Genomic DNA, 20,940 nt, shown 5'->3' on the forward strand with positions numbered 1-20,940 from the left:
TATCCAATTACAAGGGGGTGGCCCATGGCTCTGTGTCTTTGACACAATCCCTCACTTTACAAGTTTCTTTGCACTATTCAATCTTCACTTTTTCTCGTTATTGCTTCAAATCATTCCCTAAGACCCACATTAATCCAACCAAAACGAAAATAATGTCGTCCTAAAATCCATACACTAAAGCAAAAGCACATCTTTCACCAACCATTTCATGAAGCTTAAATGATTTAATGCTGATTAGATAACCTTGATGAACAAAATGGAAGTCCACTCATTATACATGTTTTAAAAATTGCCCTAGCTAGGCTTTTTGGTTAGTATCTTATATTTGTGCTTAAATTTATAGGAAATGTATTTTTTTTCTCACTTATGCATCTTGGCCAAGTAAACAGTGGTTACGTAGATGTTTTTTAAATGCATGATTTAAATTGAGAAATTAACAACATAATATATCAAACAATCTAATAGGATAACATTGTCTTTAACTAATATATATATATATATATGAATTAATTTGGGCATGCATACATATTATAAATAAATCAAACACAATTAATATTATAGGAATTGTCAATGCAATATATTTGTCAAACACTATATTGCGTCATTGACGATTCCTCGCCCCAAAAAGAAAAAAGAATCAAACACAATATATTTTAGGATTTTTGGGCTTTTTATCCGGATGACCAAGGGAACAATGCATTTATGTATGTAAGTCCTAATCTTGCATATCTATTTGGGTCCAATTGGTCATCATAAAAACTGCAATTGGTTAGTGGAGGCTTATGAAGTTATTAAGGATATCCATTTGGAATGTGGGGGTGTGATTTGATTTATGCCTTGGTGGTAGCCCCAACTTGGAGTGCTCCGCCGTTGCTCACCAAGTTTTGTCCTCTAACATATAGAAAGTATACCCCTAATCAATGGCTTAAGACCCAATAATCATGAGGATTTGCAAACAACTAATACAAAATACCACAGACAGCCTAGCTCTTGCCTTTTGGATGCTTATGAAGGGTAATGGGTATAATTAAGAGTTTAAATAATGGGTTTCCAATTAAGACATTCAAACTTTAAGAGCCTAAAAACCGAAAAAGGCAAAGACCATGTTTTGTTCAAATATATATGGCTTTTAAACATGAAGTGTTGTTTGAACGCTCAAGGAGGAGCTATAGGGCTGGCGTGGGCGGCGGGGCACATCAAACTAGAAATAGGACACTTTGTGTGACCACCCTCATATAGCACAATGCCTACCCCATAAATCTATAAGAGCTGCTCTAAGATGTACATTATAAGGGAGGAAGCTCCCCATGCAAAAATGGACACTAATATTATATACAAATTGTTTGGAAATAGTGGGACTTATAATTCTAGTTGTTTCGTTATATTAAGGTCATCTCCTCCTTTAATTTGCATTTGTGGTAATTCCACATATGTAATAGCCCCATTTAAGAATGTCTTAATTTTATGAATATCTCATTCCCGCATAAAAGATAACCCATTCACAAAATGTGAATATCAAATATGAAAATGAAATCAAATAATCATTAATTTTAATTTAAGCCGGCCACCTATTAAAAGTTTGAAGATTTTCAACCTTGTAGATTCACCATTATATTAAAACTAAATAATGCATCATAACTCTTGATTTTTTAATAAATAACAGATTAAAAATCAAAGATTTCCAAAATAAGTAGAGAATATATCTTGAGCCTCTATACAACCTCACCAACCTGCATAAGTTGGGGTAGCTGCTATTCTATAAGAATTAAGAACTAAAAGGACAATCCAACACCTAAATTTGGGACAGCTGCCTTGTTTCCAAAGACACGAAGCCCCTAGATTGAGCCAAGAAAACCTCAAAATTGCTCAACAAACATTCCCTCAACATCCATGTCATTTCACCTATTATACTCTATAGAACCAAACACACACATTGCTCAAAAAAAATTATAGTTTGGAAAACCCAAAAAGACAAAAAAATGAAGTTGTTGAGTACATTTTATACATTGTCAAAGTTGGAGAAATTATTTTAAATAACCGATACATTGTCACGTGGTATTAATATTATACACTTCAAATATAAACATGACGTCCAATAATATTCTTACATGTTAAATTGGTTACATCACAAAATCGATTATACCCAATAATATTTTTCAAAATTGAGTGCCACCAAAACCCTAAAAACCTAACAAATTTTACAAAAATAAAAAAACCCATATGGGAATATATCGTTTTTTTGTCAATACACTATTATACCTTCGACCCCAAACATTCTTTGCCAGCAAAAGAAGAAAAAAAAAGAAAAAAAAAAGAAAGAAAGAGGAACAGAAAACAGATACAGTACTAGTACTATCAGAGCAGATACATTCCCTTTATCTTTTTCCTTCTTTAACTGCTTTTACTTTGATGGGTAGACCAAACGAGGCCGAAGGATACAGCTATAGGGTATACTAGATGTCTAGATCTCAACCCCTGCCTTCTTCACTTTGCTGACCGTGGGCAGCCTTTGTTCTGCTGACCGGGTCGTTTCTGTTCAGAAGCTAAAGCTAAACGACATGCCCGTTGCCCCATCATGTTGGGCCTGTCTTGAGCTTTGGGGTTAAATTTTTTTGGATTAAAAAACAAAAAAAGAAAAGCCCACAAAGACTAACACTCTCTCTCTCTCTCTCTCTCTCTCTCTCTCTCTCTGTGACACTTTATACTGTTTAAGTTCGATACTTTGCTATTGTTACTAAGAACGAGGCCCCTTTGATTCAAAGAGAGAGAAAGGGAGGCTTTGCTTGTGCTCTCTATTTCTCTCTCTTTCTCTCTCTCCATGTCTGCCGCATTGTCTTGTTCTACTTCAGAATCTCATCTCACTTCCACGCATTAAAGCGTTGTCTCTCTCCCATTCCAGTCGTTGTGCTTTCATATTTTTCTGAGCTTTTGCTTCTTTGAGCCTACACTTCCATAGAGTGTATACATATCACAAGAAAGCCCATTTGTTGTTTGCTTTCCTTCCTTCAGTATTTGGAGCCTATTTTGATAGTTTTTGAGAGTTTTGGGAACTACTGTGAAAACACTAAGAACTGAACTTGCTCATTCTAGAGGCCATCAAAGTGAAATCCCAGAAATTGGGGTAGGAGATTCCTTGATATGGGTATTCCTAAGTTTTCTGACATCTTTGGCTGATACTAAGTAAAAAAACCCAGAAGGCAGAAGCCCAAGAATAGCAGAGAATAATACTTGGAGAGCTGTATGAAGTAATAGTGAAACAATGAGAGATGATAATTCCAAGAAAAGCAAGGTTTTTCACTTTCTTCTGCTGGAAATGTATTTATTTTTATGGAATTACTTATGCATTTGTCTATGGTTTTGTTTTTCTTTTCTTTTGAGTTCTGGAAATCGTTAGCTGATTCTTTGTTTGTTGTTTGGTGAAGCTCTCATGGTCAAAGAAAATGGTCAGAAAGTGGTTTAATATCAAGAGCAAAAATGAGGACTTTCAGGCAGATGATGTTGTTTGTGGCGGTGGGAATCTTTGTTTTTGTTTTCTTTCCCCTTGGTTTTATAGTGATTGGTTATTGTTATTTTTAGATCACTATTGGGTTTTGGGTGATATAATCTTAAGCTCAAAACAGAAATTATCATTGTTTTTCCTCCAATATGATAGTTTTGTTATAATTCCTCTCTAGCTGGGTGGTTGCTGAGAAAACTGAAGAGAAAAACATAATTTTGATTCTTTTTTGGGTTAATGATGTTATGGTTTCTAAAACTATTCATTTTAACTAATAGCTTTGGATAATTGAAGTATTTGTTCTGACTGATTCCAAGTAATGTAAAATTGCAACTTCTGATTTATTCTTGTTCCAAAATGTCTCAGCAATGCCTCTGTTCTGATTTATAGCTATTCTGTTACTTCAAATGATCTGTTTTTTCAATATATGAAACCAATTTGAAACATTTAAATCCTTTTTAATACTTATTGACCTTTTTTATCTGTTTTATTTTTAAACTAAATTGATGCATTACCAATAATCTTCTTCTTCAGGAGCTGAGGTTGAATACAGGACTAGCTTCTCAGAGAGGGAACCAAGCACAATTAAGAAAAGCAAGACAGGTTAGTATTATCTGATCAAACTATTTGGACCATCCCCTCTTTTATGCCCTGCCAGAAATTGAAAATTCATATATACAATATGTCTTAAGGACTTGGTATTATTGGTCTCTTTCCCTCAAATTTCTTTTCTCACTTTAATGCACAGAGAAATTTAGCAAGAACACAGAGCAGGTCCGTCGACGAAAGATGAATCTTGACCATCCTCGAATCATAGATGTGCAGAACCATAGGTAAATGTCAATATGTTTTTTTTTTTACAAACGCTCTTCTTATAAAGTATTTTATCTCTAATGTATTATTTACGAGTTTTGTTTCTTTTGATTTGGGGCAGCATTTTTGTTGCTACATGGAATGTGGCTGGAAGATCTCCACCAAGTAATTTAAATCTAGATGATTGGCTTCATGCAGCACCTCCTGCAGACATTTATGTTCTTGGGTATGTTTTTGGTTGTTTATATCTTATCATCTTTCTAAACTAACTCTATTATTGACCCGTTACTAACAGATGAATGTGTACTTCTCTCATTCAGATTTCAAGAGATAGTTCCACTAAATGCTGGTAATGTTTTGGGCGCAGAAGACAATGGCCCTGCCAAGAAATGGTTGGCTCTCATTCGGAAGACTTTAAACAATCTTCCTGGGACCAGTGGGGGTAGTGGGTGCTATACACCATCTCCCATCCCACAACCAATTGTTGAATTACATGCAGATTTTGAGGGATCAGGTAGGCAGAAGAGCTCATCTTTCTTTCAACGCCGATCATTCCAGGCTACCCACAGCTGGAGAACGGAGAATGACCCTTCAATCTCACAACCTCGACTTGATCGAAGATTCAGTGTTTGTGATCGAGTGATCTTTGGCCACAGGCCAAGTGACTTTGGCCACAGGCCAAGTGATTATGGTCACAGGCCAAGTGATTATGGCCACAGGCCAAGTGATTATGGTCACAGGCCAAGTGATTATGGCCACAGGCCAAGTGATTATGGTCACAGGCCAAGTGATTATGATCCCAATTTCAGATGGGGTCATAGGCCAAGTGACTATTCAAGGCCAAGTGACTACTCAAGGCCGAGTGACTATTCCAGGTGGGGTTCGTCCGATGATGATAATGGACCAGGCGATTCACCAAGTACTGTTTTATTCTCACCAATGTCCTTTGGTGGATCTGCATCAAATGAAAATGGATATAGAATGCCAGGGCATTCAAAGTACAACTTAGTTGCAAGCAAGCAAATGGTTGGCATATTTCTTACTGTATGGGTCAGGAGTGAACTGAGGGATCATGTTCAAAACATGAAAGTATCATGCGTTGGAAGAGGATTAATGGGTTACCTTGGAAATAAGGTATTGATCGACTTAATTATGGTTGCTTTGATTCTTTTCAATGCATTTTTTTTTTTTTTTCAATTTCCATAACTAAGAAAATACCAATGCTCCTCATTTTTACAGGGATCCATCTCAGTCAGCATGTCTTTGTACGATACAACCTTTTGCTTTGTTTGTACTCATTTAACCTCGGGACAGAAGGAGGGTGATGAGCTAAGAAGGAATTCTGATGTCATGGAGATCCTTAAGAAGACCAGGTTCCCACGGGTTCAGGGCTCTGGGGGGTTGAAATCCCCAGAAACAATCCTGGAGCACGAGTAAGATTCTTGATCATCATTACCATTGATTAAATAGTACCGTTATAGCTTTCTTAAAGAAAATGTGAGTAAAAAGAGGGGAGGGGGAAGAGCAAAAGAGATTAGAGGGTATGTAAAAAGCATGGAAACATTATATTCTCTTTCCAAAGAGAAAGTAATTTAAATGTTTTAAAATCTGTATTGGATTAGAAATGACTCATGGTATTTTGGCATCTTTGAATGAGTCCTATTCTTTTCTTAGTTAAGATTTAATTCAACAGATGTCATCATTACATACAAAACTCGTACACAAACAAATGTTTCAGCATTCAGCTGCTGGTATATGCCTCTTTATGATTACCATTGTCCAATGTCATTCTTTTCAATAAACTAATAATTTGTTTTCTTGATTTCTTGTATAGTCGCGTTATTTGGCTTGGGGATTTAAATTATCGAATTTCCCTCTCTTACCGCTCTGCTAAGGCGTTAGTTGAAATGCAAAATTGGAGGGCCTTGTTAGAGAATGACCAGGTATCTTTTCTAAGTCCTCTATATATACCTTATCTGCTTCTTTCTCTGTTTTCAAATCCTTGCCTTTATTCTTACTGAAAATTGGACAACTTTCATCCTGAATTGACGTTGGTTCTTTTGGCAGTTACGGATAGAGCAGAAACGTGGTCGTGTTTTTGTGGGCTGGAATGAGGGGAAGATTTATTTTCCGCCAACCTACAAGTATTCAACTAATTCAGACAGATATGCAGGGGATGACATGCACCCGAAGGAGAAACGTCGAACACCTGCTTGGTAAGACCATCTTTACTACTGTATGGAGAATTATCTTAAACATACCTTAAACAAAAGATAGAGCGTAAACTGAAGAAAAATGAATTGATTATAGAGCAAAAAGATGAATTGATTATCCAAAAAGTTTGCACTGCTAATTTATTTACGTTTGTATGTGAAGGTGTGATCGAATATTGTGGTATGGACAAGGTCTCCAACAATTATCATATGTCCGTGGGGAATCTAGATTCTCAGATCATAGACCAGTTTATGGCATGTTTTGGGCTGAGGTTGAGTCAAGCCATAACCGATTGAAGAAAAGCACGAGTTATTCTAGTTCCAGGATTGAAGTAGAGGAGCTTCTGCCATATTCCCATGGATATACTGATCTAAACTTTTTCTGAACGATGAGGTTACAATGATGACCCACATCAGTCCAGCATTCAAGTATGCTCTCTCTCTCTCTCTCTCTCAACTTGCAGATGTTTTTTGTTTTAGATTTTATAGTTTAGTTGTTCCTCTGGGATCCCAATACCTGTTGAATAAGTCCAATTTTTCCTGCAAGCCAGAATGGTGTCCATTCTAGTTGTCTGGAGGTATATGAACGGCTCAGTAAACCAGTGTCGTTTAACTCAGCAGTTGTCAGGCTCAATAAGATCCTTCAAACCATAGATTGTAATCCTGTAGAATATACCTAAAATGTCTCATGGAAAGAGAGAAATGATACTTCTTTTAGTAACTTGAAAGTGTCTTAATTTTTCACTCACTTTTTCTTGAGCAGCAGACCTCCTGCTTGTTTTTGTTCTCATTTAGAATTTGGTCCCCAGTTTCAGGCGGGAATCACTTTGAAGGACTCATCCTTAGGGGGATGGAGACATTCCCTAGCCCACAAACCAAAAAAGGTCAGTCTTCTTTGCTTTTTCACTTTTCTTGGGTTTGTTGCTGTTTGTCTTGGTTTCTTTCTCTAATTTGACCCTTTAATTAATTTCTCTTATCAGGTGTTAATTTTGCAATTTTGGTCAGTTAACTACATACATCATCAAAAAATTGTACAGTAACTACAGTTGGTTACCATAACTTGTTAGCTCTAAGAATCAGCTTCAGTAGTCAGCACACTGCATTATTGGGTCACCCAATTAACAGACACTTACCTTAAAGTTCCTTGCAAGCATTTTGTGCCCTGCACAATTATCAGGTACTATATTTTTGTTTATAAGTGGTCACTTCTATACTTATAGTAGTAATAACTTGCCCATATGCTTACTGTTAAAAGCTTTTGTCTTGCAGGATAAACTCAGCCAACCACAACTAGCCAAGTGGGAAGATGATGATTTTTTTATTTATGATTCTTTATTTGTTTAGGAAGTAGGAATATATATGATGACTGAATGAAAGTGAAAGGGTCAAAATAATCATTTGCTTACATCCTTTTGGGTTTTTTTTTTGGCCACTACATCCTTTTGGTTTTAAATGCAAAAGAAGAAGTAAACATTTGATGGATGCCTATTGAGGCTATTGTCAAAGTAACAGAAAAAAAAATGGTGTTTTAACTGTCTATGATTGAAATCTGAAGCCTCCTGTTCTCCATGTTTTTACTAATGATTTTACTGCAAAAGTTGCTGCTCTTGATAAACTCCTATCCCCAGTGCTGTGTGCTTTTCCTTTTAACTGTGAGGTGAAAAACAAACTAGGAAAGCATGGGTCAGTTTTTACAGGTTTGACAGGTATATTTGATGAGCAGCAGCCATGATTTAGAGACTGCTCGCTTTTGTAGTGGGGTTGCATTTCCACATATTTGTCTTTTCCAGTTTGCACCAAATTGCCATGATTACTTTCTGGTAGGACCACTGAGAACAGGTGCAAAGAAAAGTGCCAAAAATTTTATTGGCAGCACACCTAAGTGGAGAAAATGACTAAACTATATAGTGCCAAAAACTATAATATGCATGCGTTTAATCTCCCTCGCATGCATTTGAACCCCCACCCAAGGAAAAAAAAAAAAAACAAAAAAACAAATCACTAAAAATGGGAAGATTACTTTTTAGGCATAAAGTTTTCGGGCCACTTTCTTATCAAGTATGTCTGCACAAAGTCTTGAGATAAACTATGAATGCGTGAAATCATTTATCAGTTATATGTATCAATTAAATTTGAGTGTTCGTATTTGTTAAAGTTTGAACTTAGAACGTTGGAGTTTATATACTCACCTTGGGACCCTCCTACTATTGGAGCACCTGTGCAGTATGCGAAGGATGGAATTGGAAAGAAGAGTTTTGGTAAATTTATTATCTGAGTAATTTTTCTAGTTTTATTAGAAAGTAGAGGAAAAGAATTGATGGTATTCGTTACTAAAGTAAGAGTGTAAGACCACTAGAGCAGATCAGCAGAAGCACAAAATAAAGAAAGTTTCATATGGATATCTGGGTCTGGGTAATTATTTTACTGAAAAAGGAAGTGTACTTCAACCTCATACACTTGACAGGCAAACCAAAATTTACATGTCTGACAGTTTATGTCGGGAAGTCATGGTTTGGAGATTCTTTCCTAATGGACAGATAGCTATCAGCCTGTCACCATTTGGTCCATTTCTGTATGTTGCTGACTTTACATCTGCTGAAAATCTGGAACAACAAATTAAAGTGCCAAGACGAAATTAGCAGAGTAGACATCTGTTTAATTAATCTGATCATCACCATACACCAGCATTAATATTGGTCAAGAAGTTTAATCTATCATCACCACTACTTTATTTAATTAAAGGGGATTTACAATTTAATCAATTTTATGAGTTTTTATTAGATTAACATCAGTAGTGATTTAGGGGGTGTCCCCAACTCAGATTTTAAAGAGTTTAATGGATTTTAAAATCCATAGAATCTATCAAAATCCAAAGGAATTAGGTGGAATTCTTATGGAATTTGTTATGTGTAAAAAATGCATTCAAATCCAACCAAATCCATTAAAATCCTTCACTTAATGAAATTCATGACTTTTTGAGAACACCTAGATTTCATTGGAATCCATTAAAATCTAAATTGGGGACACCTAAATTTCATTAGACTTTTAAAATCCAATGAAATCTAAGTTTAGACTTTTAAAATTCAATTTCATTAGAGTTTTTAATTAAGTTATTTTATTTTTCTTCTTTAACGGCTTTATGTTAAGTTTTAACTCTAAAATTTTGGATAACATGCAGACTCTACAAAGTCCACTCTACACCCTAGTAAAGGGAAATACCCTTCAAATTGGGGAAAAACTTTATTATGAATTAAAAGAATTTTCTTATAAATTAAAATGACTTTGTTATGAATTAAAAGGATTTTCTTATAAATTATTATGAATTAAAAAGATTTTCTTATAAATTTTAAAACACCTATGTTCTCCATCTAAAAACTATTTTTCTAAAGAACCTAAGTCTAATTATTTCTTTAAGAGAATGAATCCCCAATTCACCACCATACACCAGCATAGCACCACCACTCTGCAGTCACAAAACCACACCATGCCAGAAGGAACTGCAAGACCACTTAGAAACACACAGAACCACACCATGCTCCCTTTTACTCTTAAAAACATGGTTTGCAAAGGTACAGAAAGAATGGGATTAATTGGACTTGTGTAGTACCTGCTTCATTCAGATTGTTATACAACTGGGAAATAGATGAGGTTTATAATTATATACTCCACGTTCTCAATAGTGAACAGTAATTTTACCTTTAAAATGAAACTTTGACATACTCTTTTCTGCAATAGTAAGCTGATTTTGACAATATTGGACTTACATGTACAGAAATGCTCTCTGATAATAAGCTTGCATGCAAAATTCCAAGCTGCCACCAAGAAATTTGGCTACAGATGCAGAGGAATGTTACTACATGCACAATGACTGAGCAGTAGAAAGAAAGCTAGTATGAGTATATAACCAAAACAGAATGTACAAATCTCTTAAAATATTGAAGCATCATTGAAAGTGAATATATAAATCCATATTTGGCTTTATACATCCATCATATATATAGACATCACATCCCGGATCAAAAAAATATATATACAGACATCACATGATCGTCACAAAACCCTAATAGAATCCTAGAATTAATTGCCATCTAATAAGAACAAAAACTGACATAAAAATGAGAGTAAACTTCTCCTAATTAGTAAGAAGCGTCACCTAATCAATTTCTGTTTTTGCAGAAACAAATTAGTGGAACTGTTCAAGGCCCCATATTAACAAGTAACATGCCATCTAGCTATGAAAGATTTTGTTAAAACAGTTTCTCCTCCCTACACCATCATAGTCAATTAATAGTGCCAGCTGACTGCAAAAATTCAACAGCTGAGCACATCATCTTCTGCATTACAAAACAACTTGATGATTTGATCATTGCTTTGCCGCTGCGTTTGATTTGCCTAAAAGTTTCATTCTTGCTTCATGATCTGCAGTAGTTTTTGTGTGAAATCCATCCAAACCCATCTGGTAGTCTCGGCATTCAGGGGAGCAGAACGCAGTTAGGTCACTGCACCATTATCAATTTTCATGTCATATATATGTTAATGTCACTGTAAAAGTAAAACTCACTTATACATATATGTTTGATGTTGTCAACTAATTATATAACAAGCTAGCAAAAAGGTGCAACATACAAGTAAAATTAGATAAAATAAATAATGAGGATTGCCCTGCTTTCACAAATTAATAATCTACTTAATTTCCTTCTATTTTTCCACTTTTAGCTACCAAGTTCAGAAAGTTATGATGTTTGAATTACACAGTTCAACTACCAATGAGTTCACTTATGGCCTAAGATGTAAGAATCACATTTGTAATTTCTTATATTGATGACTAGGAAGAAGTATGTCTATGAATTATTATATTTGAAGGAATTAAACTTTAAAAATGTTAAAATTCGAATCGAGTATAAAATCAGGGACTCAGAAATCGAAATCAACATTGGCATTCTTTTTACATGTCTTCTATATATACCCATGATAGAAAAAATGAATTAAAATAGAAACAAGAAATTAAGCAAGAGTTTATACGTACCCATACATGTACACGTCCTTCTTTTCTTGGAGTTTCTTCTTGCACAAGCTACAAGCTTTGAGAAAATCGAACCCTTCATCAGGCACCTTCTTCTTTGTGACGACGCCGTTCGGCTCCGTAGTTGGCCACCCCAATCGAAAGATACTCCGGCAACTCTGTTGTTCTTGTTTGACAACGGAGACGGCACCGTTTTGAGGCGCTTTCGCCTGAGTTTGGTGGCGCTTCTGCTCCCACCGTGGCGGCTCAATAGGCTGAATTTGGGTAAACAACCCCATCTCCCCATGACTCGACGACCGAACAATACGGGACCTTTTCGACGCCATTGACTGCAACTGGGTACTGGGTTTTGTGAACAATTAATGGTGGTTCGAGAATCAAGAACAGTGCAAGACTTGGGCTTGAAGGGTTTTGAAGCAGAAAACGTAGGAAACAGAATATGGGTTTTGCGTAAGAAAGTTAAAGGTGGAGTCTTTTACACGTTTAGTGCTTCAAATTGGGAGAGAGAAAGAGCTGGAAGTGAATTAGGGTTTAGATTAGGGGAGGGTGTAGAGTGTTTGAAGAAGACTGTGACCGTGTATATTCAGGTGGCTTATATATATATATATATTTTAATTCTTTTACTATATGGAAAAGGTTGTTTTAAATATATATATATATATATTTTAATTCTTTTACTATAGTCTATATGGAAAAGGTTGTTTTAAAAAATAAAAAAAATTAGTTAGGATTCTATTGGGGCTTGTTTTCCAATAACAGTTAGGATACGATTTGCCGCCACTAAAAAAATTTGTATTCTTGTTCTTCACGGAATTACAAATGAATAGTAATCGCATTAAGTTTGAAGTTTTTTAGTTAACTAAAAACTTCAACTATATCTCATATCTCTATTCAGGATATGAATTTCACTTGTATCAACTGAAAACTAAAACTTTCATTTTATGTCAATTAAAGATCTTATTTTTTTTTCAATTTTTATCTCAACTTTGGCCCAATGTTGGACCCATTAAACCTTCATCAAATTCAGAAAAATTACACTAGGTTTAAAGATATGCATTTTCTCTTTACAACCATATAAATATCACCCAAATCGGACCTTTACAACTCTAGATAATCAGTCCCAAAGTAGGGTACCCGAAACCGTCTAATTTTCAAGATATTTTTCTAGAGGTCCAATTGGACAGTTTTGGGCCTCCTAATTTTGGGCCGATTATCTAGAGTTGTAAATATTCGATTTGAGTAATCTTTATATGGTTATAAAGAGAAGATGCATAGCTTTAAACCCAGTATAAGTTTTTTGAATTTGGTGGATCCAACGTTGAGTCAAAGTTGAGATAAAAACTGAAAAAATAAAAAAATAAAAAAATAAAAAAATAAGGTCCTTAATTGACACAAAATGAAAGTTTCAATTCTCAGTTGACACAAAGTGTAATTCATATTCTTTATAGTGACACGAGGTATAGTTGAAATCTTTTAACTAAAATCTTCCCTTATATTTACCAATTTTCATTTTATGTGATTTTGGGGTTGGTTGATTTCAAAATTGCATTCAAGCTCTAGCAATTAGCAATACAAACAAATAGTAACTAACAACTCCTACAAAGCTATTGACAGTTCCATACAAATTCTTTTTTTAAAAAAATTTGTTTGATCTACATACAAATTCTATTAAGAAGTACGTACGAGAGCTATAAGATGTTTAGCACCGAAATTTTCGCAGCTAAAGTGCCATTTTCGTTGCTAAAACTGACTTGACCAACACGGACTGGATTCCAGAATGTGCCCAGCATGAGCATTATCTTTTTTTTTTCTTTGGGTCAAATACGTGAGCATTATCTCATGTAGGCCCAAAACGGGTAAAAACTATGATCCAACACAGATTCCCGCGAAATTCTTTTTTTTTTTGGCCACTCCCGCGAAATTCAAATGATCGTATTTAATGGAAGCAAGTACATTCCAATTGGGAATCTATCTCCAAAACCAACGAGGGAATAGATACTAGCGGTGGCAATTCGTGAAAGTGGGCAATTGTGTCATTGTGTGTTTGTGTAAATTACTAGTTAATTTTAACTAGACGTGTTTAATTAATTATGTCGAATAAGTCAACTTAATTCAATCTATTTATAATCATATCATGTTCAAGTTGACATAACTTTTTTTATTTTTAAACCAAAACTATCATTTATGAATTACTTATAAAACACAAATATAATTAATCATGATACTAACAAAATAATATATAACTATATTATAGCTCTATAAGGATACAATAAATTATATAATACATATTCGTGTTACACATGTTTGACGTACAATAACTTGATTTATTTATTTTTTATGTTTAGCGTGTTGTGTCATATTTTGTTTGTATTAAAAAATGGTCAACACAGAATCACTAACTTTCATATCATATTTGAGTCATGTAAAAAACTACCCCCCTAAGTGGAGTGTATTGTATATGAATTTTAAAAGATTTTTGTGGAGTTTAAAAGTCATGTGATATTTAATTAAGACTTTTAAAGACTTCTAAAAAATTTATAAAAGTCTATGTGTATTCAATTAAGTAAGAATTTCAAGGAGTCCATAAAATTCATGTGGTATTCAATTAAGATTTTTAAAAAGTTCGTAAAAGTCTCTGTGTATTTAAAAAGTCCTTAACTTTTATAGAATTCATTTAATGATGAATTTGTAATGAATTTAAAAGACTTTTATGTGTATTTCAAAATAATTATAAATTCGACCTCTCCTTTGCGTATTTTTAAGAATTTCTATAGATTTTATAGAACTCAGTAGAACTCTGTAAAAATCTATAAATTATGTAAAACTCTATACTTAAAAAAAATCTACAAAAATTCTTATAAATCTATATACACTACACCCCTAAGTACCTCTTCCAAATCTCAACTCCAAGCCCATTGCTAAGTTGATGGTCTTTCAAAGACTGAAGTTTTGGCCATAGGAGGAAGGAATTTGCTCATTCCAGCCCATCATTTGTCCCACGGGCCTTATCACTGTTTTTGGACATAGTTGTACCTCTTGGCAGAGTGTTGCACCAGTGCTTATTGGTATGGTTTTGAAGGGAATTCTGGTGCTTGAAAATATCAAGCGCCAGTAGCTCAAACTTTTAGCCACAGGGAGACATATTTTTTCTATTTAAGCAAAATTTCACATTCTACAGCTAAACACAATTTAACTGTTTTAGGATCCTGTAATTTCTTAGAAAAGCAAAAGGGTAACTTATAAATAGATGGGAAATTGATTGGTACGTAGTCAAGGATTACACCCCCGTACACTTCATAATGGATGGAGTCTTATTAACCCAGGGTTTAGAGACATGTTTAGTGCGATTTCTTCGAAATGAACACACTAACAAGTACCACTCAAAAATCACCTTAATTCTTTATTTTTTTTATCAACAGAAAATGATTATTAAATTGAAATATCTTCCAACATTAAAAAGAGAAATACAACTATATCAAAAGTCACCTCTATTTTTTCTATCCGATAATTAAATTTGAAATATCTTCCAACATTCAAAAGAAAAATACCACTACACCAAAAACTAAGCGGTAGATACTTAGTTACAAACTCACATACTAGAATCAGTTATAATAAATATATTACACCATGTGGGATGAGCTTGAAAATGAAGTAAGGACGATATATGTAGATTCTAAGGCCGAAAAGGAAGCTAGGCTGGGATTAGATAGATATGTATTTGGAGCTAGCCCGAAACCCAAATACAGCTCTTTGCTAAAAGGTGTAGGCAAGTTATGAGTTATGTATTGCATTTCCCCAAGTAATAAAGAACTTTTGGGATTTGGGTGCAATCCTAATTAACTATTCTTTTTTTCTTTTGCAATTCTAATATGTATAACTCTCATCCTCTACTTAGTGGCCGGATGTTATACTAGTTATGAATCAGGTTGTTAAAACACTTTAGCAAGTTATATTCTATATATACATGATTACATTAACTATTTGTTTGTTTGGCAGAAAACCAATGAAAAGAAAATACATCAGATGAGAAAATCATATATCTTCCAAAATGAATGAACTAGCAGCCACCATTGTGCAGATAAACCTGCTTGGCTTTTTGCCTGATCCAAGATGCCTGTCTCTATTCGCATTATGGATGAGCATCGCCGCGTCCGCCAACCCAGTTCCAAGTCTTGGCTACTCAGTCGCATGCATTTCAACACGTTTGCACCTGAGCTGTCCCTGATGCAGAGCCTCATATCGATCCTCACCATATCACCCACTTCAGGTCGATTCTACACTTGACAGTTTCTCATAATATATTCGCCACATAATCACATACATCCATTTTACTCTGCAACAACATTTGGTCCACACTTTGCCCCCACGTGAAGTTCAAGTCAGAGGCAGTTTTCTAGAAATGTTGGTATCCAATTTAGAATGGACACGTCAAATTTGTCACGTAGGACACTAGTCACCTTGCATGAATGTGCATTGACAAATGTCCATGCATGTTCAGGCTTTGAGCTGTTATAAATACTAGAACTCTTTTTCTATCATTCATAGTTCAATAACATAAGCTATAAACAAACAAGCCACAATGGTAATCATGAAAGCTAGATCGCTTCCTTTGTTGTTCCTTTGTTCTCTTTTCCTTGCCTCTGTGTCTTTCACTCTCGGTAATCATCATAAACATGAGATTGCTCAATGTCTTGAGCAGTGTCCAAAGCAAGATATGTCCCAATATCTTGCCTGCCAGAGTCGTTGCATGGAGCACCAGCAGGAAGGTCACCACATGGAGAGGGACGATCCTCGCCAGGAGTTGGAGCAATGCCAGCAGCGTTGCCACTCACAGGAACGCGGCGACCAACAACAGCAGCAGCAGTGTCAGGAACAATGTGCTCGTCATATGAGCCAGCGACAGAGTGAGGAGATGTGCCAGCAACGTTGTGAGAAGGAAGAAAGGGAGCCGCGACAGCAGCAACAGTGCCAAACAAGGTGTCAACAACAGACCCGAGGCCAGGACAACCCGAGTGATCCTGAAAAGAAATTTGAGCAATGCCAGCAGCGTTGCCAATCACACCAACGTTCATCGCCACAAGAGTGCCAACAAGAATGCGCGAAGCGTATGAGCCAGCAAGACCGTGAGCAGATGTGCCAGAAACATTGTGAGAAGCAAGAAAGGGATCCAAGGCAGCAGCGACAATGCCAAAGTAGCTGCGAGGACAAACTTGAAGATCCACAACAAGACAACAGGCATAGAGATCCTGAACAGAAATACCAGCAATGCCAGCAGAGTTGCCAACAATCAGAGCAACGTGGCCAAGGAAAGCAACAACAACAGTCCTGTCAGCAACGCTGCGCAGCACATATGAGCCAGCGAGAGCGCGAACAGATGTGCCAGCAGCGTTGCCAAAGGCAGGGAAGTAGCGAGCAGCAGCAGTGCCAAAGAAGTTGCGAGGAGCAACTTGAACAGCAAGCAAGAGAAGGACATCAGGGTCAGTGCCAGCAGAGATGCCAAAGTGAAGTACAGGGTCGGCGAGAACAAAAAGAATGCCAAAAAAGGTGCCAACAACAAAGAGGTCAGAATTACTCCCTACTTAGAAGAGAAGAAGAGGAGGAGCAGAGTCAGAGTCAGAGTCAGAGCCAGAGGGACAACCCCTTCTACTTCCCCTCAGAGAGGTTTGAGTCAAAGTTCAAGTCCGAGGAAGGTGGGATGTATGTGCTTGAGAGGTTCACGTCTAAGCTTGTTCGAGGCATTAAGAACTACCGTTTGGCCATCTTTGAGGCAAATCCCAACACTTTTGTTCTTCCACACCATTGCGATGCTGAATCGATTTATGTTGTTCTCAACGGTGAGTCCTCTCTCTTACCAATTCGTCTACAAACACTTTAAAAGTCTTCCAACTAATACAAATTTATATCCAGGAATTCTAATATATTTACTTTTGTTGCTTTGGAATATTTACAGGACGTGGTGCAGTCACTATTCTGATGCAAGACAACAAAGATTCCTCCAACATTGAACAAGGAGATGTGATTAGAGTTCCTGCAGGGGCTACCGTTTACTTAATCAACCATAACAATGATGAAACTCTCCGAATTGCAAAGCTCATTCAGTCCGTCAACAATCCATCTGGCCGATTTGAGGTATATATATATAATCAAATTGAAACAACCCTGAATTTTATTTTATCTTCTAGTTAATTATTTCAATTTGAGTAAATATATAGTTTTTATATATATAAGAATTGCTTAACTTGATATGCAGGAATTCTTCCCTGCTGGTTCTGAAAACCCCGAGTCATACTACAGCGTTTTCAGCAATGACATTCTTGAATCTGCCTTTGATGTAATTACTTCAATTCTCAATTTCTCTTCTTTTTCCTCTTTTTGACTACTATAAATTTTTAGTTCACGCATTAATTAGGCTCCCCAATTAATTGTTCTATGATCAGACCCCAAGAGAGCAGCTAGAGAGGGTCTTTGGACAAGAGCAGAGGAGGCACGCCTTTGGACAAGAGCAGGGGAGGCAGGGCATGGTGATGAGGGCCTCGCCAGAGCAACTTAGGGCATTGAGCAAACACACTTCTTCACCCTGGCGTAAAATCAGTGGTGGGTCAAAGTCTGTGTTCAATCTGCCAAGCCAAAGACCTCTGCACTCCAACAACTATGGCAAGACCTACGAGGCTCGCCCTGAGGAGTTCAACCAGCTCCAGGACATGGATGTCTCAGTCATCTACACTGAAATGAACCAAGTAAACCAAACATCAATCCCACAAGAAATTAATTAATTCCATCTCCATATATCTATGTTTTAATCCAACTTTGATCAAACTTTTGCAGGATACTATAATGTTGCCACACTTCAATTCAAAGGCAACATACCTGATGATGGTTGAAGAAGGAAGCGGACGGTTTGAAATTGCCTGCCCACAACTCATGAACCAAGAACAAGAGATGGAAGGTGAACAATATGAGGGGTCAGAACAAAGTGGACAGAGCCAACAGAACATGAAGTTCAGCGCTGAGATATCTCGCAATGATGTTTTCGTGATCCCAGCTGGTCATCCTGTTGCCATTGTTGCCCAAAACAACAACAATGACCACCAAAATCAGAATCTGAGACTGGTGGGATTTGGAATCAATGCCCGAAACAACCGGAGGAACTTCCTTACAGGTAATTAAGTCAACCATGTTTTGAGATGTGCATGAAGTCATTGCCTAATTAGTTATTAATTTGTTAACTGGGTCTGTGTTATATGCAGGGCAAGAGGCCAACCCAATAATGGAGATGCAGAGGGAGGCTAGGCAGCTGGCATTTGGGGAAGTGATGGAGAAGATATTGAACAAGCAGAAGCAGTCTTACTTTGCACAGCATAGACAAGGCAGAAGCCCCCGCTTGGCTTCAATTTTGGAGTTTGCGGGCATCATCTAACTTTTTACTAAGCAGTGATGAGTAGAGGAGTATGAGAATTAGGGAGAGGGTAATGAGTAATGTACTTAGTATGATCGATGGAATAAAGCTACTTTGTATGTAGAGGAGCAGCAGTACGAGTAGACTGTGCTAGAGTTTTCAAGTATAGCTCATGTAGAGGGAGCTTTCTTTTGTGTGTAAAAAGAGCTCTCGAGCTTTCTGCCATTTAACTTAATGAAATAAATGAGAAGTTCTATCTGTTTTTCTGCTCCATTAAGACTCTTTAGATTTTCATTCTTACTTCACTAATTAAACAGGCAACTATGAGTAAAACTATTTCTTATTTCTACATCTTATTTTCATTAGATTTTCATCCGTATACAACTATACACCCACAAATGGAACTAACACAGAATATCTATAAGATTCAAAAGCAGTATTTTTCTCACCTATTCACTTTCTACAATTCCCATGCGATACAACTATGTTAACAAAAGCATCTTTCATTAACTTAGTTAGCTTTCCTTAAAAACTCATTTGGACACTTGACAAGACTATGAACCACACGAAACATTCTTGTGAACCAACTGAAGAGAGTATCAATTATTCTCTTAGGAGAATTAGAGAAACTTTCAACTAGTTTATTGAATGATTTTATTGGGAAACAATTTTTTTTTCATAACTCAAGCCATGTTGTCTCCAAAGAATTTGACGTCTACAAATGGGTATACTCCAATCTATGAAGACATAACAGGTGGCAGGCTCTATTGCTCCAATCATTCAAAAGAAAAAAAAAATGGAAAAATTGGATCATTAGGTGATTTAGTAGAAGAGATTGATCGAATTAAAAACCTTCAATTTTATAGACCAATCTCAAATCCCACATCTATTTTCTCCTTGATCGATTCTCCGATAACAATTACTAATTTTGGTGTCTTTCATCAAAACATCACCTCCGTTTGTTTGGCCATGGAAAAAGTTAGACCGAAGAAGATAAAGTATTAAAAAAGTGTTTTTTTTTTTTAAGTTTATTTATGGTCATTAATTGGATCTAGTTTAATAAAGTTGGACAGCTGAGAGCCTGAAATTAGAAGTAGAAGATAGAATATCCAAATCCATTTAGGTTTTGCAAGATTTTAAAAAAGATTAAAATAGTTTTTATAAAAGTTTTTGTGGCGATAACATGTAATTATGGCACAAATTAGTAAGGCATTCTTGCACTCCCCTATAAAGTATATATATCTTCATGTTATCATACATGCCTTCAATCTCTAATCCTCAATGAATAATGGCATGACATATATAAATTAACAATTTGTTTGTTTTGCAGAAAACCAATGAAAATGAAAATAAAACAGATGAGAAAATCATATTTAAAAAAAAAAAAAATGAATGAATGAGCAGTCACCATTGTGCAGATAACCTGCTTGGCTTTTTGCCTGAACCAATTAAGTGCCTGTCGCTATTCGCATAATGGACGAGCATCGCCGCGTCCGCCAACCCAATTCCAAGTCCTGGCTAGTGGCTACTGCACTCGCATGCACTTCAACACGTACTCACACTTGAGCTGTCTCTTATGTACATACATCCATTTAGTCTCTGACTCTCTGCAAGTAGCATTCGTCCTTATTTATCCACCATGTGAAGTTCAAGTGGGAAGCCATAGGTGTCTCCAATCTTGAGGTGTATATATATATATATCCAGAACTTAATTAGAAAGGGACACGCAAATTCTGGTCACGTAGTACGTACACTGGTCACCTTGCATGTAATATGCATAGCCAAGTGTACATGCGTGCTCTATGCGCGCCTTAACCTTGTATAAATACGCAAAGGCTTTGTGCAAGGCTGCTAGCTATGCATCGCATAGAACTACAGAAGATAGAAGCTAGATCATAATTATTAAGCAACCATGGTGATCAAAGGTAGGCTTCCATTGTTGTTGTTGTTCCTTTCCACTCTTTTCCTTGCTGCCTCTGTGCGTTCCGCTCTTGGTACT

At 36.2% G+C, this 20,940-nt stretch overlaps 2 protein-coding genes across 2 annotated transcripts; both read left to right on the forward strand.

Annotated features, from left to right (window-relative positions):
* The first annotated feature begins 2,810 nt into the window (after positions 1 to 2,810).
* On the forward strand, positions 2,811 to 8,078 carry LOC147294046 (type IV inositol polyphosphate 5-phosphatase 7-like). The gene is made up of 13 exons (XM_086230651.1): positions 2,811 to 3,289; positions 3,423 to 3,510; positions 4,031 to 4,099; positions 4,245 to 4,329; positions 4,431 to 4,535; positions 4,630 to 5,443; positions 5,549 to 5,742; positions 6,144 to 6,252; positions 6,377 to 6,525; positions 6,686 to 6,951; positions 7,332 to 7,406; positions 7,503 to 7,699; positions 7,792 to 8,078. Exons 1-10 carry the CDS (start codon positions 3,260 to 3,262, stop codon positions 6,906 to 6,908), a joined length of 1,866 nt encoding a protein of 621 aa, XP_086086777.1. The 5' UTR covers positions 2,811 to 3,259; the 3' UTR covers positions 6,909 to 6,951; positions 7,332 to 7,406; positions 7,503 to 7,699; positions 7,792 to 8,078.
* Positions 8,079 to 16,652: 8,574 nt separating this feature from the next.
* On the forward strand, positions 16,653 to 18,962 carry LOC147294047 (vicilin Cor a 11.0101-like). The gene is made up of 6 exons (XM_086231166.1): positions 16,653 to 17,379; positions 17,496 to 17,674; positions 17,796 to 17,876; positions 17,983 to 18,282; positions 18,371 to 18,704; positions 18,793 to 18,962. Exons 1-6 carry the CDS (start codon positions 16,653 to 16,655, stop codon positions 18,960 to 18,962), a joined length of 1,791 nt encoding a protein of 596 aa, XP_086087292.1.
* The last annotated feature ends 1,978 nt before the right edge of the window (positions 18,963 to 20,940 follow it).

The sequence above is a fragment of the Dryas octopetala genome, chromosome 2 (assembly GCF_963921425.1).
Source record: "Dryas octopetala chromosome 2, drDryOcto1.1, whole genome shotgun sequence".
Lineage (NCBI taxonomy): Eukaryota > Viridiplantae > Streptophyta > Magnoliopsida > Rosales > Rosaceae > Dryas > Dryas octopetala.

Excerpts from the sequence above, each read along its gene's own strand:
- LOC147294047 (XM_086231166.1), top strand. The coding sequence starts at position 16,653 with ATGAGCCAGCAAGACCGTGAGCAGATGTGCCAGAAACATTGTGAGAAG. Across the intron at positions 17,877-17,982 it reads TTCTTGAATCTGCCTTTGAT|ACCCCAAGAGAGCAGCTAGA; the intron begins GTAATTACTTCA and ends TTCTATGATCAG. Across the intron at positions 18,283-18,370 it reads TCTACACTGAAATGAACCAA|GATACTATAATGTTGCCACA; the intron begins GTAAACCAAACA and ends AAACTTTTGCAG.
- LOC147294046 (XM_086230651.1), top strand. The coding sequence starts at position 3,260 with ATGAGAGATGATAATTCCAAGAAAAGCAAG. Across the intron at positions 3,290-3,422 it reads ATAATTCCAAGAAAAGCAAG|CTCTCATGGTCAAAGAAAAT; the intron begins GTTTTTCACTTT and ends TGTTTGGTGAAG. Across the intron at positions 4,330-4,430 it reads ATAGATGTGCAGAACCATAG|CATTTTTGTTGCTACATGGA; the intron begins GTAAATGTCAAT and ends GATTTGGGGCAG.